At 54.8% G+C, this 18,247-nt stretch overlaps 1 protein-coding gene across 3 annotated transcripts in view; it reads left to right on the top strand.

Moving 5' to 3' along the window:
• Positions 1 to 18,247, top strand: part of PDE9A (phosphodiesterase 9A) — a 117,654-nt gene that overhangs the window by 86,245 nt on the left and 13,162 nt on the right. For all 3 annotated transcript variants that reach the window (XM_007969241.3, XM_007969252.3, XM_037984855.2), the window contains 6 exons: positions 6,098 to 6,179; positions 8,978 to 9,052; positions 13,804 to 13,890; positions 15,187 to 15,291; positions 15,680 to 15,762; positions 16,908 to 17,064. In XM_007969241.3, coding sequence (XP_007967432.3) covers positions 6,098 to 6,179; positions 8,978 to 9,052; positions 13,804 to 13,890; positions 15,187 to 15,291; positions 15,680 to 15,762; positions 16,908 to 17,064 — 589 coding nt within the window. The remainder of the gene's footprint in view (positions 1 to 6,097; positions 6,180 to 8,977; positions 9,053 to 13,803; positions 13,891 to 15,186; positions 15,292 to 15,679; positions 15,763 to 16,907; positions 17,065 to 18,247) is intronic.

The raw sequence follows: 18,247 nt of genomic DNA on the forward strand, positions 1-18,247 counted from the left end.
CCAGAGACCACAGGCATACGATGTGGCTCATGGTTCCCCAGAGTGCCCCTGCCCGGCCTCAGCGGGATTTCATGGGGCCTGATGAACTGAGAAGCAGTCCTGTGCCATTGCACCGAATTGTCTCAGGGCCACCTGGCATGCTGACGATCATTCCCTGATTCTAAAACTGAGGGCAGTCTGCTTAGTGATGGAGCGTGGCAGGTGGGAGGGTCTCAAAGGCACAAGGTGAGGGGAAAGCCGGCGGGCCTCGCCTGGTCCCCTCCAAGCCCCAGGGGCCTGGCCTCGGGGTGGGCACAGGGAGGAAGGCCGAGCGGAAGGAAGCACGCCTTGTCTGAGCCACATGAGAGCCTGTCCTACAGGGATGCCACGTGTCTGTCCCATGCACTCGTGGGCTCATTTGGAGTTAGGGATGTCTCAACCCAGTTGACTTAGGGGAAGTCAGGGCCATAGTCTGTGACCATGGAAAATTGTGAGTGAACAATCCATCTTCGTCATTCCTGTGGTAGGAGGCTCTTTAAGGGATGAGAGACAGAGTCCCTCCTTTGTGAGCTGAGGAAGAGCTCCCAAGTTGCACACGGGTGGCCACACAGCCGGGGCCCCAAGGCTGGGACCGGGCTTGGCAGCCTCAAACATGCAGCACCTTTACCTGTGCGCCCTTGGCCGTGGGCTCTACGTGGCTTAGCTCAGTGGCTGTCCCCTGTGCCCCGGGTGCCATGGCTGCTTTGGCAGAAGGCTGGTGCTGCCTGGCAGGGTTCCCCTCTGCCCAGAGCCAGGTGGGGATGGGCTGCCTCAAGCAGGGGCTGCGGTTGTAGCAGGACCAGCCTCTCCAGCCCCACCAGCAGCACGAGGGGAAGAGGGACGAAAACTGAGTTCTAGTCTTCAGCCGAAAACCAGACTCCCCGAACAGTGGCCTCTGGGCTCCATACGGGTTGGGGAACTCCACCGCCCCGAGGGGTGTGTCTGGAGCCAGGCCATGCCTCCCAGAGCTCCCCCAGCTCCTCACCCACAACTATGTGTCCCTGAGCACTTTCTGGAGGTATTTGTAGAATGCAGCCTCCTATCCCTTAAACAACTACATTTGCTGCCCTCCCACAGTCGCAGGAGTGAGTAGGGAGGCAGCCTCCAGCCTCACAGGTCTTGCCCCTGCTGTGCCTGACGGGCACCTGCTCTGTAGAAAGCAAGGTGAGTGCTCGGATCACACGCCGCTTCTGGCGTGGTTTGTGGTGTGCACTGGTCCTGCAGGTCAGGTTGCGGGGGGGGATTATTTTTATCGAAGTCGTAGTCATTTCCTGGGGCTGCGTAACGAATTATCATAAACTGGGCAGTTTAAAACAATAGAAATGTGTTGCCACATAGTTCTGGAGGCCACAAGTCCAAAATCAAGGTGGCAGCAGGCCCCGCCACCTCTGACGGTCCCAGGGGAGGGTCCTTCCTGGTCTCCCTTGGCCTCCGGTGGCTGCCGGTGGCTCCTCGGCTTGGGGATCTCTGCCTGCTTCTTCACCTGGTGCTCCCATCCGTTCTCTCCAAATTCCCCCTTTTTGTAAGGACACCCATCCTATTGGAGTAGGGGTCACCCCCCTCCAGGATGACATCACCTTAACTACATCTGCAACAGCCGTGACCCCAAATGAGGTCACCCTCACAGGCAGCAGGGTTAGGACTTCAACATACGACTTTTGGAGGGAGATGTACTTCAGCCCGTAACACACCATGTGGGAGGATAACACCGATTTCAGAGCACACAGAGGAAGCCGGCATCAGCCCCCAGGTGCCCGTCAGGCACACCGGGCTGCGGGCAGCACTTGGGCCCATCTGAGTAACAGAGGTGCATCTGCACTTCCCCCAGGAGTACATTTTTAGAACCCACAGCGCCATTAACCAAAGAGAAGGAGACTTCCTGGCGCCCCGTCAGCTTCTGGAGGTGATGTTCTCAGCTGACAGCTCTGGCAGCCTCCCCTGTAGGTGAGAGACAGGTAAATGGGATTCTTGCATCCAAAACGGAACAGGGTAAAAATTCTCAAGCGTCGTCGACACATTGAGAAAAACACAAATTCAGCCTCCTGGGTTCTGGTCTAATCCCCAGCCGCTCACGTGCCCCAGGCCCTCGTCGCAGAGCCGGCAGCCCCCACACACGAAACCCCTTCCTGTTTCTCTATGTAGAAAGGAACTCAGAATAGAGACACTGAGCTGTGTGCGTTGTCTCTTCGTCTTTGTCAACAGCAGAGGTATGTCTTACTTATGAGAGCCTGCAGCAGCGTGGGGACCCTGGGACCAGTCTTGTTAAGCTGGGACTTCCCGGATGGCTGGGGAGAGGAGCTGCAAAAGGCGGGGGTGGGGGTGGAGGGGCCTTCCCGAGATGGCAGCCCAGCCGGAGGCCGGCGTTCTTACCTCTGGGAAGAGAATAAAGACCCCAGACAGGGTGGAGCTAGCTCAGCCCTGTGCCACACCAATGGCCAGTGTGAGCCTGAAATGTGGAGCTACATTCACCCCACACAGCACACTGCAGTGGGACCGCGGAGCCAGGGGTCTGGATCCGCCAGAAGCTGCCCTTGAGAATAGCAGTGGCATCGGGGTCCAGCACACAGCACCCGGGAGCAGGCGGCTGTCCCCTGACTCTCCCGAGTTAGGTTTCTCCTGCTTTTCCCTCAAAGAGGACAGAGGTCCAACTGCCAGCTCACATTTAGGGCAGGGGCAGGGGCAGGTCTACCCCAGGGGCCACGGCCACTCTGGCCCCCAGCACTGTGCCAGGCAGAGAGCAGAGCATGGAATGTGGGGTTCACCCAGAGCTGGGGAGCCTGCAGGAGCCTGGGGTAGCAACTGAGGGCTCAACATTCATCCCAAACAAATGGCCTTGCCCTCTGGCCTAAGCCCCAGGAAAGGGGGATGGAGACCCCACGAAATGAAAGCGAAAATAAGCTCCAAATAGGATGAAAAGAAAGAGCTCCGTGCCAGCTGCTCTGTTTGCTGAAGACGCTGGTTCCCATGGCAACGGGGCGCAGAGAGAGGGGCTGCCTGGCCAGGCAGGGTCAGCGGGCCCCAGCAGACCCTCCTCTGCTCCCAGCTCTGGGATCTGCAAGAAAACAGCAGGATTCCAGCAGTCAAATGGTCTTGCTTGGTGAAAATTTCCATAACCCTCCTGGGGAATGCAGGAGACTTACAGAGACAACACATGTGCGAGTGTTTACACAAAAGAGGTTAAAAGCAGCAAAGAAATCATCATCGTGCCATCTATTTTTTTAACTACACAGAAAATGTTCGTGACTGCTCAGAAATGTGTAAATGGAATCTCTTGGTTACTGGATGACAATGGAAATCATTTGATTGGTGCATTTTGTTGGTTGGTTTTACTAATACTTTGCTGAATCTGTTAGCATTCCCCCTTTCACATCAAACTGTAGCAGGAACTCTGACGGGTTTTGCAAGCATGAAGCAGAGGGAAGGGCTACCAAATGGATCTCTGTGGAGCGGTGGTTATCACGGGGAAGAGACGGCAGCATGCTGAGAAAATAACACTGATTGAGTATTCTAGTTTTGAAAATAGCACAGGCTCATTGGAAAACCTCCAAACTATACTGATGGGAGTTGAAGGGTGGGCACCGATCATGACAGCAGCCGGCAGTGTCCCCCCAGTTTAAACCTGGACACGAGGCCTTCCAGATGTTTTTTCTGTGTATAGATACCTTGTTTTGAAAAACAACGAAAACATGCTGTTTTGTAGTCTTTTTTTTACTAGTGACATTGTGAGCAATAACTAGATTAAATTTTAACCGGTGTACAGCTCATAGATTTTCCTGGAAGGCCACAATCAAGCACTCTTTTTAAACCTCCCGAATGTGCTCTTTCTTCCCCGTAGCTTGGCATTTTTCGGCATTCGCTTTCAGTACATACTGTGCATAGCTTTCTTATTTTCCCTTCTCATGTAAAGTTCCCTCACTTGGCATAATATCCATGATTATCCTCCCAATGGCATAATAGTCCATCACGTGGATGCACTGTGGTGGTTTAAACCACTTCCCATTTTGGGACATTCAGGTGGCTTCTAGTAGGTCTTGTGTTTTTGTTACAACAGATCACGCCACAATGAATATCTGTGTGCATAGAGCTGTTTGTTCCTGTTTAATTCTTGGCTTAAGATAAATTCCCCAGGATAGATACGTGGGCTGAAAGGATACGGATTTCTATATGGCTCTCACTATGCGGTATTAAATGGCTCTCCCAGAAGATGGGGCTTTATTTACAAATTGCAGGAGCTTCTGCTACATTCAGCTCCCTGAGTGCCCCCCAGCCTGGTGAATGTCACACAGGCCAGGCGTGACCCCCACCCACCATCACCCAAGTACACAGGGAGCCTGTTCACTTCCAAGCAAATGCACAGCCACAGGGGGTCCCCAGATCTGCCCAGCCCCCTGGTGCATTCTGCTGCAGAGGCCCAAGAGCGGCCAGACCTCCCGGGGCAGCTGCTCCTCATTCAGCCCCAGGGGACCACCCTGAAGCCAGCACACTGCCCAACCAGGAGGCGGCTTTCCTCCGAAACACGCCTGGCTCCCTTTGCCCTGCTCCTATGCGGGATACCTCGATACCCAGTGCTAAACAAAACCAGAGTCAGACAGAAAACTCATCTGCTAACGTTACATGCAGCAGGGAAAGTTGGAAACATTCTAAAAGTCCATCACTGGGGATTGGATGGCTAACGTGTGCTACGGCCACACCCTGGAGAAACTTGGAAAATGAAGCGAAGCTGTGTGGAGCAACTTGGGATGAGTTCATGATATGTTCGATGACAAAGCAGGTTGCAGCAGAGTGAATTTGGTGCAATTCCATCTTCGTTTAAAAAGTACAAAGGGGCTGGGCACAGTGACTCATGCCTGTAATCCCAACACTTTGGGAGGCCAAGGCAGGAGGATCACTTGAAGTCAGGAGTTCAAGACCAGCCTGGCCAACATGGTGAAACCCCATCTCTACTAAAAATACAAAAATTAGCTGGGTGTGGCACCATGCACCTGTAATCCCAGCTACTCAGGAGGCTGAGGCACAAGAATCGCTTGAACTCGGGAGGCAGAGGTTGTAGTGAGCCAAGATTGCACCACTGCACTCCAGCCTGGGCAACAGAGTGAGACTCTGTCTCCAAAAAAAAAAAAAGGTGCAAAGGGGCGGGGTGCAGTGACTCAAGCCTGTCATCCCAACACTTTGGGAGGCTGAGGCAGAAGGATCGTTTGAACCCAGGAGTTCGAGACCAGCCTGGGTAACATAGCAAGACCCCATCTCTACAAAAAATAAAAATTAAAATATTGTTAAAAGGTATAAGCGGCCACCCATGTGTGTCCACACTTCAAAACATTCTGGAAAGATAAACCAAACTATTAGAAGTGATTTCCAGAGTATGGGATTTAGGGAAATAAGTGGGTAAAGTGAGGACTTTGGTTTTTTTTTTACTTTACTCCTGTGTTGTTTAGATTTTTGAGAATAAGAATGTTTTCATTTTGAAAACATTAGAAAAAGGTTTTTTAGAAGCTTATCTCAGACAGAAAGCCCTCAACATCTGACTTTTTTTTTTTTTTTTTTTTGAGACGGAGTTTTGCTCTTGTTGCCCAAACTGGCCAGGCTGGCGTGCACTGGCGTGATCTTCACTCACTGCAACCTCCACCTCCTGGGTTCAGGCGATTCTCCTGCCTCAGCCTCCCAAGTAGCTGGGATTACAGGTGCACACCATCACGCCCAGCTAATTTTTGTATTTTTTTTTTTTTATATATAGAGACGGGGTTTCACCATGTTGGCCAGGATAGTCTCGATCTCTTGACCTCATGATCCTCCCGCCTCGGTCTCCCAAAGTGCTGGAATTACAGGCATGAGCCACTGCGCCCGACCCCAACATCTGACTTTCTATGTGTTTTCCGAGAGCCCAATGTGAGGTCAGAGGTCAGGCAGGTCCTTGGGGATTTTGCTTCGAATAGGTTGCTGCCGCCCTGACTCCTCTCCCATAGCAAATAAGACCACACGGGGCTCGGGGATTTCGGTTTGTCCCTTGCTTTTGCTCTGCTGAGGGCTTCACCAGACTGAAACAGCAGGACTACAGCTCATCTCTGCTCCTTCTCTCTAGGACCAGCTGCCCCTGTAAGTACAGTTTTTTGGATAACCACAAGAAGTTGACTCCTCGACGCGATGTTCCCACTTACCCCAAGGTAAGACGAGATTCCGGCCCAGAAGAGGCTGTGGCTGTGTCCCCAGCCCCACGCCCAGCCCTGTGGCCCTGCGGCCAGACCCTGCTGTGTGCTCATTCTCATCAACAGCCGCTCCCAGCCCTGGGCTGCGGACGGACACTGCGGGTTACTCTAAGGCAAAGTATTTTTCCTCTTTGACATTTGTTTAGCAAAAGTGATCCCAGACCATACCTTCCCCTGCAAGGAGATAATAGCTCTGTGCTGCCATCTGCCCTGGAGCTGACCTCGGTAAATGGTTTTCACGGTCAAACGTTACTTTAAAGAACTTTAATGTTTAACTACATTTTTAAAAATCCACTACATTGGCCCTCCTCTCTGAGCAATTCTTAGTTGTCCTGGCAGTTTTGCTCTTTTGCACAAAAGTGTTCTTAGTTCTAAGAGAAGCTGTAACCTTGGTGAGGTAGCAATGGCATTTTTGAAATAATGACAAAAGGAGGGTCTCAAGACGCTGGTAAACCGCTCAAAGCCTTCAGCTGGGAAGCAGGCAAAATCCCGGCCCACCTCATTTTTTGTTTATTTTTTATTTATTTATTTATTTTGAGAAGGAGTTTCACTGTTGTCGCCCAGGCTGGAGTGCAGGGGCACAATCTCAGCTCACTGCAAAATCAGCCTCCTGAGTTCAAGCAGTTCTCCTGCCTCAGCCTCCCAAGTAGCTGGGATTATGGGCACCTGTCACCACACCCAGTTAATTTTTTTGTATTTTTTTTAGTAGAGACAGGGTTTCACCATGTTGGCCAGGCTGGGCTTGAACTTGTGACCTGAGGTGATCCACCCACCTCGGCCTCCCAAAGTGCTGAGCCACTGCACCCGGCCCGGCCCGGCCCGGCCCACCTGATTTGTAATGTGCTGTTGTGCTAAGATTCAGGGGGCACAGGTTCCACAGACAGCAGAGGCCTGGGCTGCACACAGGTGGGTTCTGCTGCTGCCTGCGGTTCAAGCAATGGCAGAGGCTTCCACAGCCTCCATGTGGGCCACTAGAGTCCATTAGTCCGTGGTTCTATCCATGCAGGTCCAAACAGTGCCCTGGATATTGTCAGGTTCGGGGGGATTTTTTGGGTTTTTGGTTTTGTTTTTTTGAGACTGAGTCTCACTCTGTCACCCAGGCTGGAGTGCAATGGCACGATCTCAGCTCACTGCAACCTCTGCCTCTCGGGTTCAAGCGATTCTCCTGCCTCAGCCTCCTGAGTAGCTGGGATTACAGGCACCCACCACCGTGCCCGGCTAATTATTGTACTTTTAGTAGAGACGGTGTTTCACCACATTGGCCAGGTTGGTCTTGAACTCCTAACCTCAGGTGATCCACCCCCCTCGGCCTCCCAAAGTGCTGGGATTACAGGCGTGAGCCACTGTGCCCAGCCTTATCTGAGGTTTTTGAATGGAGACGAGTGCCTTTTTCCATTGGAAAATATGGCCCACGCTTCTCAGGATCCTGTCCCAGGGAGCCGTGAAGCACAGCCTAGATCCAAAGTAAAAGGTGGCAGCACTCCAGATCCATCCCCTTATAAAAAACAAAAAGCAAATATCCAATAAGACCTGGGAGAAGACAGTGTGTAATACCAAAGCGTGTTCTTCTGTATAAAACCACAGCCTTCTGTCCTTGCGACAGCTTAACCTAAAGCCTGATGTCCTCAGAAGCAACCCCGGGCACTGCCCCGTCAGCAGGGCTGCTCTTCTAGCTCTCAGCAGAAACCAGGGATGGGTTCCCAATGGGAGCATCTCAGAGTAACTTCTTAGCTGGTGTTTGAATTTATGCCAAGTGAATTTTACCCCCACACTTCACTTTATTGCCCTTTTTAATTATTTTTGAGATGGAGTCTCGCTCTGTTGCCCAGGCTGGAGTGCAGTGGCACGATCTTGGCTCACTGCAACCACCGCCTCCCGGGTTCAAGCAATTCTCCCGCCTCAGCCTCCCAAGTAGCTGGGATTACAGGCGCCCGCCATCATGCCTGGCTAATTTTTGTATTTTTGTAGAGACAGGATTCCCCATGTTAGCCAGGTTGGTCTTGAACTCCCGACCTCAGGTGATTGGCCCACCTAGGCTTCCCAAAGCACTGGGATTACAAGCATGAGCCACCATGCCCAGCTATTGTCTGTTCTATCGTCAGGCTTGTTGAGGTCTGATTTACATGCAGTAAAGTTCTTTAGGTTTGGAGTACAGTGAATTTTGACAAAACTTGTTTAGTCCTGTGGCCTCCACCACAAGCGAGATATGGAACATTTCTGTCACCCCAAAACCTCCCCCCACCCCCCTCGCCCTGCCTCCGGCATCCACTGACGGGATTTCCAGCCATAGTGTTGGCCCTTTCCAGAAGGATGTGGCCTGTGAGTCTGACGGAGGTGCCTTAGAAAGAGAACGGGAGAAGCCAGGTGCGATGGCTCACGCCTGTAATCCCAACACTTTGGGAGGCCGAGGCTGGTGGATCACCTGAGGTCAGGAGTTCAAGACCAGCCTGGCCAGTATCGTGAAAACCCTGTCTCTACTAAAATTACAAAAATTAGCTGGGCATGGTAGCGGGTACCTGTAATCCCAGCTGCTTGGGAGGCTGAGGCATGAGAATCACTTGAACCTGGGAGGCGGAGGTTGCTGTGAGCCGAGATTACTCCACTGCACTCCAGCCTGGGCAACACAGTGAGACTCCATCTCAAAAAAAAAAAAAAGAAAGAAAGAGAACGGGAGAGCGAGGAGAAACATCCCAGCATGCACATCGCCATCACAGGCCCCCGGCACCTGGTTAACACGGAACTCCTGTCCTTTCTAGTACCTACTCTCTCCAGAGACCGTCGAGGCCCTGCGGAAGCCGACCTTTGATGTCTGGCTTTGGGAGCCCAACGAGGTAAGTGCGGGGCTTGTGGGCACCACGTCCCGTGGGGAGGCAGCTCAGGATCGTGGACCCCAGTGGGACCACCCCCGTCGCTCTTCCTCTTTCATGCTTTCTCCTCTTTTTAAAGACTGGGGAAAAAAAAAAAAAACCCCTTGTTTTGCTGGGTTTTAGTTGAAACTAATGCTTGATAGCAGGGCCCAGGAGACCTCACAGCAAGGGGATTCTGTGCGTAGGGAGACAGCTGTCGGGGCAGGGACCCTCCACCCAGGGCTCCTGATGGCACCGGGCTCCCGGGGTCATCTGCTCACCCTGCAGACCCTCATGCACACGAGTGGCAGCCCAGTGCTGCAGAACGCCCATGCCAGGAGCAGATCTCTCCTCAAGGAAGGGGCCGCGGTCAGAGTGCTCTGCTCTGAGAGCAGTGTCTGCAAAGGCAAGGCACAGGCAGCCGGCTATCCCAGATAAGTGGACATGTGGGATTCCGGGAACTGTGTCACCTTCTGCAGCAAGGCTTGAGGCCAGGAATTCCAGACCAGCCTGAGTGATATGGTTTGGCTGTATCCCCACCCAAATGTCACCTGAATTGTCATAGTCCCCACGTGTCAATGGCAGGGCCAGGTGGAGGTCTTGAATCGTGGGGGCAGTTTCCCCGTACTGTTCTCGTGATAGTAAGTCTCACGAGATCTGATGGTTTTATAAATGGGGGTTCCCCTGCACACGCTGTCTCGCCTGCCCCCATGTAAGTGACTTTCTCCTTCTTTGCCATTCGCCGTAATCATGAGGCCTCCCCAGCCATGTGGAACTGTGAGTCCCTTAAGACTCTTTATCTTTATAAGTTTCCCAGTCTCAGGTATGTCTTGATTGGCAGCGTGAGAACAGACTAATACGCTGGGCCACATCGCAAGACCTCGTCGCTACAAAAAAAAAAAAAAAAAAAGTGTTAAAATTCCTATTTGCTGAAGAGTACAAGAATGGGGAATTTTTGGTTTCATCTCATTGGCTAATAGACCCCATCTTTTCACACCCCAAAAAATGAAAACGTTCCCTCATTGCAGACCTCGGACCCAGCTGTTTTCAACCCACCAAAATCTAAGGACATTTTCCTGCTTGTCAGCAACACAGAGAATGCACAGGCTCCTCAGCAAGCTCACCTGCGCTCTTTGACACCCTCGGCCGCAGCGATGTCTTCGCAAAGGGCAGAAAGTGGGATCTTGCCTCTTGGCATCCCTGAGGCCGGGTTGCTGACACCTGGGGCACTGCCCTCTCCTAAGCGAACCTCTTTTACGCCCATGGTCTCCCAGCAGGAGAAAAACTGCAGCACCAGCCAGAAAAGCAAAGCTCCAGCCTCCACTCCCCACCCCAGTTCACCCGAGAAGAGCAGCAGGCAGCCAGTCCCAGGGGCGGCACTGCTGCAAACCTGCTCAAAACCTCCGGCCACCATGTGGCAACTTGCTTCCCAGCCCTGAGACTACAGGACCAGGGCACGGAGACGACAGAAGAGGCTTTAAATGTGCAGCATGACTGTCTAGGTCAACACACAAAAAGCAAGGGCTCCAGGTGTGAGAGACGCAAGGAGTAAGAGGGGAAGCTCGGAAGAGACGTGTTGGAGCTGCCGGCCTGCAGCGGCTCCCAGGGTCCCTGCACAGCCACTGAGATTGGGCAGAGCAAGTCCACAGCAAGCAGACACGGCAGACGGTTAGAGCACACTGTCTCGTGCTCCCAGCCTGTGGGTAAGCGCCGGCCTCAGCATCATGCAGAAAAATCACCATCCCCAAAGCCATTTTGACCTCAGCCTGCTGGGAGGAAGAGCCAAGCCAGGGGCCACCGATGGCAAAGTGCCTGCATGGAAACCGGCACTTTCTGTCTTTTCTGCCACTTCTACCAGGGAACCCTTTGAGTGTGGGCCATTGTGACTGGGGAGGTGGGGCTTGCCCCATGAAGCTGAGGGATCTAGAAAGGCCACCTCTCTGTCCTCTGACTGCAGAGTGGACTCACAGCCACTCTCGGGGCTGGCAGGTGGGCAAGGTAGACGGCTGCCGGCGGCTGGACTCAGCCTCTGTGTGGCATCTCCCACGGCCCGTGGCTTCTGCCCAGCAGATCTCAAGGGCACCCCAGGAGACCGATGAGGGTTCCAGTTCTTCCAGGAAGTATCTAGCTGCCTCCGTGTGAGAACGCAGAGATGCCCAAGACAGGAGCCTTGGCCTCCAGCAGATCTGGGGATGCCAGGAATTTGGGAGTGTGAGTGGCAAAGAGGGACAACTAAAGGAACACACATGAAAACAGCCCACTCGGCTGCATCTGGCCGCCCATGAGGCAGCTGGCACTCGGAGAACGTCAGGGCTCCTAAGTGATCGCCTCTCTTCCTTCCAGCAGGGGCCACCCTGCCTTTCTCCGAGTGGCTCGACCCAGTGTCCTGCTCATCACAAACCAGACGGAGGACATGACTTCAGGCTGCTGTGTCCTCCCATCTGTTAGGGCCTCTGAGGGCCCAGGGCTGTGGTGTGTGAGCCTGGCCTGCCTCTATCAAGTGCAGAGCTGGAAGGCTGCAGGAGCCTCTCCATCATCTCATGAGTCCCCCACTCACGACCATGCAGCCCACGCAGACCAGGACCCGCCGCAGCATGCGGGAGCTGCTGGCTCACTCGCGCCCGCCTGGGACGGAGGACTGACTGCACGTGCAGCCACAGATGCATCCAGCCCTCCTGCCCCACAGCCTCCACGACGGCCACATAAGTGGCACCAGGTGGCTCTGTCTGCCCATCAGCATCCCCTCTTGATTCTGATTTCACAGCAGACACACCTGCCTTTCAGGACTGCCTTGAGCAACATCTGGGCTGGTCAGGTGGAGACTGAGGAGTTTCCAGGTTGCAGCTCCTATGGTCCTAAGGGCCGGCGTCCAGGAGGGTGGGGGGCCAGCAGCTCTGGGCAGTGAGGCCCCTGGCTGGGTGATCCAGGTGGCAGCTGACCAGTGGCCTGGGAGCCAGCCCTCCTGTCCTCACGTGGGGCCCCAGACTCCTGCCATTCTGAAGGGGGCCCGTCTCCAAAAGTCGGTGCCGTGCCCTGCACATTATCCAACCTACATCTGTACTGTCCCCCCAAGGAAAACGAGTGTGTGCTTCACATGCTTTAAGGACGTTTCCCAGGTGACATTCCAAGCTCCCATCTGTGGCTGCGTGTGGGGGAGTTTCCAGTTTTCCAGATGGATTTCCTGCGATGCCAGAGAACCCTCCGCCTCCTTCAGAGCCATCTCATCAATGCAGTGATCGCGAGCTTCGATTTACAAAAACTCGCCTCCCTTGCAGCATTTCCAGGTCTCACACACGGTGTAACAAGTAAAAATGGATTTTTGGGCAGCACGCCCTGTCCTAGTTTGCTGAGGCTGCCGTAACAAAGTACCAGAGACTGGAGTGGCGTCAGCAGCAGAAGTCAAGTCCTCAGTTCTGGAGCCGGAAGTCCGGGATCAAGGTGCTGCCAGGTTCCGTTTCTCCAGAGGCCTCGGTCCCTGGCGTGCAGACGGCCGCCTTCTTGCTGGGTCCTCATGTGGCCTGTTCTCTTCACACATGCATGCTCTTCCTCCTCTTAGGAAGACACCAGTCCCGTGGGACCAAGGCCTCACCCTGACTGGATGGAAGCTTCATTACCTCCATAAAGGCCCTGTCTCCAAATAGCTCACTGGGGCCGGGGCTTTACCACATTGACCTGGGGGAGGGTGCAATTCAGTTCGTCACATGCCCTTTTGGGAAGAGAAAGGTCAGGCAATGAGCAGACGCAGACAGGAAGCCATGCCAGGCTCCAGCAGGGATGGCCCAGTGCCCTGCGCAAGCAGCAGGCAGCTGGGCTGGAGGTGGACACAAGTGGGGGGCCCCGGGTGGAGGACGCCTGCCAGGTGCATCTAAACGGCCCCTTTGCTGTGTACATCTTCCTTCTCACTGGGCTCCCCACCGAAGACCTGCTTTTTTCAGAAAGCAAAGCCCACTTTGGTCAAACTCTTGTTTTCAAAAATCACTTCATGTTTTCCTCCCTAATTTAGCTCCAGAGCACTGAGCTGTATTGAAACAGATCACCACAGTGACAATAAATCCTCCTTTGGGACTGAAAACGAAATCTATTTCAACTTGAACAGGGGTATTGATAGAAGACAGGGCTCCGTGAAAAAGGGTTAGGAGCGGCTTGCCGGGGCAGGGACTCCATCTGAGCACTGCAGTTAAGACGTTAAAGCGTCTCCGGTCCTAGCAGGGCCCCAGATGAGCACAGTTCAGCGTTTCTGGATGTACATCGTCAAAGCTTGTTCGATCCCCAACCTCGGGCAAGGAAAGGGTCTTTCTCTCTATGACACCACCCGTGCTCAGGTGTGCATCGGATGGAACTCTGTCCTAGAACCTCAGCTATGATATTGATCCACTGAGACTGTTTTCCATGCGTAGAAATCAATAAATTCCTTTTTGGTGCAGTGTTCTCTGAACGGGTGCACTCTCCCACCCAGTCGCCGTCCTTTCTTTCTTAGAATTCTCCTTGACTTCGGAACCGGCCCTCCACCCACCAGGAGACCCCCAGTATGCTCTCAAACCCTCACCCATCTGGGTAGCCTGGAAAGGCTGGTCCAAAGACCTCTCCTCCCTCTCCGGGGACTTTCTGGGAGGGGGAGAACCCACCTCCTGCCAATGGCTCTGCTGGCACTCCGAGGACGGCAGAGGGAGGGAAGCCAGGGGCTGGGGAGCCAGCCACATGACTGCTCGGCGCCCATCCTTCTCCTGTGCCCACAGATGCTGAGCTGCCTGGAGCACATGTACCACGACCTGGGGCTGGTCAGGGACTTCAGCATCAACCCCGTCACCCTCAGGAGGTGGCTGGTGAGTGTCAAACCCGCCTTCGGTTCTTCCTGGGCACGTGGTTTCATCCAGTTCCACAGGAATGGAGGGAATGGATCACCAGGGCACCTTCCTGATGGCACTGCGCTCCCCGTGAGCAGAGACAACATTCCCCGGGCGCTCTGTGAAGACGCTCAGCCTGTCTCTGTTCTGCCTTCCACCAAAACCTTTACACCCAAGCTCCTGCTCTGATGAGCAAGGAAATAGTGAGACTCTGCCATCACCAAGCGAAGCAGCATGTCCTCACGTAGCGGTGTGTGGGAGCGTGTGTGTGTGAGTATGAGGGTGTGGATGTGAGTGTGGGAGTGTGTGTGCGGGAGTGTGGATGTGAGTGTGGGAGCGTGTGTGAGTATGGGGGTGTGGATGTGAGTGTGGGAGTGTGTGTGTGTGTATGGGAGTGTGGATGTGAGTATGGGAGCGTGTGTGTGTGGGGTGTGGATGTGAGCATGTGGGGGGCGTCTGTGTGAGTTTAGGGGTGGGTATGTGAATGTGGGGTGGGAGTGTGTGGAGTGGGAGTGGGAGTATGGATGTGTGTCTGTGTGTATCTGAATGTGGGGTGTGTCTGTGTGTACATGTGTGTATCTGTGGATATGGGGGTGTGTATGAGGGTGGGTGTGTGCATGTGTGGGTGTGGATGTGGCGTGTGTGTATGAGAGTGTGAATGTAGGTGTGCATGTATCTGTGTCGATGTAGGGTGTGTGGATGTGGGATGTGTGGATGTGGGGGGGTGGATGTGGGGTGTGTGTGCATGTGTATGTGTGTGTGTGGATGTGGGCTGTGAGTGTGCGTGGAGTGTGTAGAGAGCGGGTGTGTGCATGTGGACGTCTGCATGTGTGTGTATGTTTAGCAGCAGGCATTTTTTAATGAAATATTGCTCAGAACCAAATATTAAAAGCCTATTAAAGGTTTCATGGTGATTGGGGACCCAGAGCCCCCTCTTGGAGCCTCCCCTCCCCCATCCCCTAACTTTGTGCCCCACTGTAGCTCCTCAGACACCTCCGGGGACACCCCAGTCCTTGACTGCAAGGTGAAAACCCCTGCTAGGAGCTCTGTCCCCACACCTGCCCTGGGTGCTATGGTGTGGCCCACTGGACATTCTCAGGGTCCCTGTGTCACCTCATTGGTACCTGTGGTAAACATGGGAACACTGTTGACCTCTGGTTGGGATGAGGGTTTGGCAGAGAACGTTCAAACCAGCGCACAGCCTTCTGGGTGACTTTGGGAGGAGAGGTTGGCGGGCCCAGGCACAGGGTGACCCAGACCCCCTGCCTCCCACAGCTCTGCGTCCACGACAACTACAGAAACAACCCCTTCCACAACTTCCGGCACTGCTTCTGCGTGGCCCAGATGATGTACAGCATGGTCTGGCTCTGTGGCCTCCAGGTGGGTCCTGCCTGCCGCACACCCAGACCTCCACTCCCGGGGGTCAGATGGAAGCCCCTTCCAGGGAGTGGCAGCCCCATCCCACCACGAGAGCCACAGGTGTGGTGTCCGCAGCCGCTCCGCCCCTCCTAGGGAAGCACCCCCCACACCACTGTCAGTCTCCCCATGAGCAAGGCTGCTCCTAGGATTACATGAGCAGGTGCGCACCTGACCTGGTCACCCATCCACCCCCACAGGAAGGCTGGTCCCCTCCCACCATGCCAGGAGACTCCACATGGCTGCAGGGGCCTTTGTCCCCACCTTACCACTCCCCCAATTCCACCCCCCTCATCCCATCCCACCCTCCGAGTGAAGAGGGCAAACACCTACGCCCTGTTTTCCAATCCAGGAGAAGTTCTCACAAACGGATATCCTAATCCTAATGACAGCGGCCATCTGCCATGATCTGGACCATCCCGGCTACAACAACACGTATGTACAGGATTTTCTCTTGTTTTCCTTTTAAAAGGCACCCTGGCTACTGGAGGGAACCTGTCAGCCCAACCCTCAGAGCAGTTCCCAGAAGGAGCTGTCAGCGACGGCCTCCCAGCCCCAGCTCTGCCTCCAGTGACACAGCTCCCGGCTTCTGGACTTTGCCCAGGGCCTCGGGTCTCCCCGGAGTAGGAACTTTCGGGATTATCAAACCCCAGGGGGACTTTCCCACCCCTGCGCGGGCCTGGTCCAGGCTCAGGTGCATGGCAGAGCCCTGGCCACGCCGGCGCCTTCTCCACCCCAGGCAGGGAGCAACGCCTGTGGGCACGCAGGGATGGGGGCTCCACACACCCTCTCAGGAGCTCGTCTCTCCCCGGGCGGGCTTCCGCAGGGAAGGCAGTGGCAGGGGCCAGAAGAGAGTGAGAGAAGGGACTGCAGAACGACAGGAGGTGGGAGTGAGGTGTCCCTCGTGGGGCCAGGGATCAGAAGGACAGACCGTTGCTCCACTCCTGCCTCCACGGGCACAGAGTTCCTCCCCACGTGGCAGACACGGTCCAGGCCGTGGGCTTGGGTTCGTGTCCACAGTGGCGCAGCAGCTCTCTCTGTTGAATTGTGTGTTTGTGTGACGATGTCATCACAGGCCTGAGAGCTCTGCTGCCGTGTGTTGGCACCTAGTGGGTTCCAAGGTGCGGCAGTCAGCACTTCTCCCGGGGCCATCACCACGCACACCCATCTGTTCTCCTTCTGCTCATTTCACACTCACAGCGGCCGGCACAGCACAGGCCAGCAGAGGCCTTGACCACAGCATCGCAGTGAACCACAGTCTAGTTCTGCCCACCTGCCTCTGGCACCTGGTGACATTTGACAATTTCACAAGAGGCCGTGATGCCTCAGGTCCTGTCCCAGGTAGCGTGCTGCTTCCTCAGAGGGGTTCTGGGACTGCAGGAGTATGGGGACGTGAAGTTGCAGGGGCAGCCGAGCAGCAGGAGGGACCTTCTGGGTGGGGCAGGGCACAGGCGGCTCCCCCAGCCCCCATGGCACTTTTTCCCCGACTCTACTCCACTTACATGCCTGGGCGTTGCTCCCCAGTGCAGGTGCCTGGTGAGGGCTCCTGAGCCTCCCCTCACTCTCCCCTCACCTCCCAGGTACCAGATCAACGCCCGCACAGAGCTGGCGGTTCGCTACAATGACATCTCGCCGCTGGAGAACCACCACTGCGCCGTGGCCTTCCAGATCCTCGCTGAGCCCGAGTGCAACATCTTCTCCAACATCCCACCTGATGGGTTCAAGCAGATCCGACAGGTGCGCGGGATGAGGGCCCTCCCACCGGAGTGGGGGCACATTCAGGGACAGCAGCCCCCATTCTCCACTGGCTGGAGGCTCCCAGAAGCTCCTGGCCACAGCAGTGCCCTGTGGACCCAGGGGAAGCCCTCCCTCCTTCCTCACCTCCTCCAGGGCCCAGAGTGGAGCCCCAAAAAGAGGGTACCCTCGCCATGCACACGTGTATCCCACTGACCTGCACTTCCCAGCCTCTATTTAATTGAGCTTTCACTGGCTCCCTCTGAGATAAATCCTTTGTCCCTCTTCCAGTCCAAGAAACTGAGGCTTAGCGAAGGTAGGGAGCCTGCCCAAGGAGGGGGTGGGCCCTGGACAGACACGTCTGCTGCATCCAACATAGGAGAGCTACCCTGCTCCATAACCCCAGCTGCTGTCACCTGCCACCCACAGCCCAGTCAGCCCCCTTCCATTTCTTTTTTTTTTTTTTTCTTCTAAGACAGAGTTTCGCTCTGTTGCCCAGGCTGGAGTGTAATGGTGCAATCTCAGCTCACTGCAACCTCCACCTCCTGGGTTCAAGCAATTCTCCTGCCTCAGCCTCCCAAATAGCTGGGATTACAGGTGTGCGCCACCACACCCGGCTAATTTTCAGTATTTTTAGTAGAGATGGGGGTTTCACCATGTTGGCCAGGCTGGTCTTGAATTCCAGACCTCAGGTGATCCACCTGCCTCGACCTCCCAAAGTGCTGGGATTACAGGCATGAGCCACCGCACCCAGCCGCCCCTTCCGTTTTAGATAAGGGGGCTTTCTGCCTCTCAGGGCGTGATGGGAGGACAGTGAGAGGGACATCTGCGTGAGAGGAAGATGACCCAGTCCACCTGCCCCAGACAAACACCTCCAGTTCATCGAAATAACGCCCCCTTCCACACGGGAATTCCTCATCAAACCCTCACTCTCCGTTTGCAGGGGAGGGAAGCCCTCAGAGTAACCTCTGGGAGAAATGTGTGGGGTGAATAGTAGCGTCCTTCAAACAAGGCCCACCTCCCGTGAGTGTGATCTTATTTGGAAAAGGGTCTTTGCGTTTGTACTTGTTAAGATCTCCAGATAAGATCAGTGTGGATTGTCCAAGGGGGCCCTAAATCCAAAGACTAGTGTCCTTGGACAAGACAGAGGAGAAAACAGTCCAGACACAGAGGAGAAAACGGTCCA

Source organism: Chlorocebus sabaeus, chromosome 2 (assembly GCF_047675955.1).
Source record: "Chlorocebus sabaeus isolate Y175 chromosome 2, mChlSab1.0.hap1, whole genome shotgun sequence".
Lineage (NCBI taxonomy): Eukaryota > Metazoa > Chordata > Mammalia > Primates > Cercopithecidae > Chlorocebus > Chlorocebus sabaeus.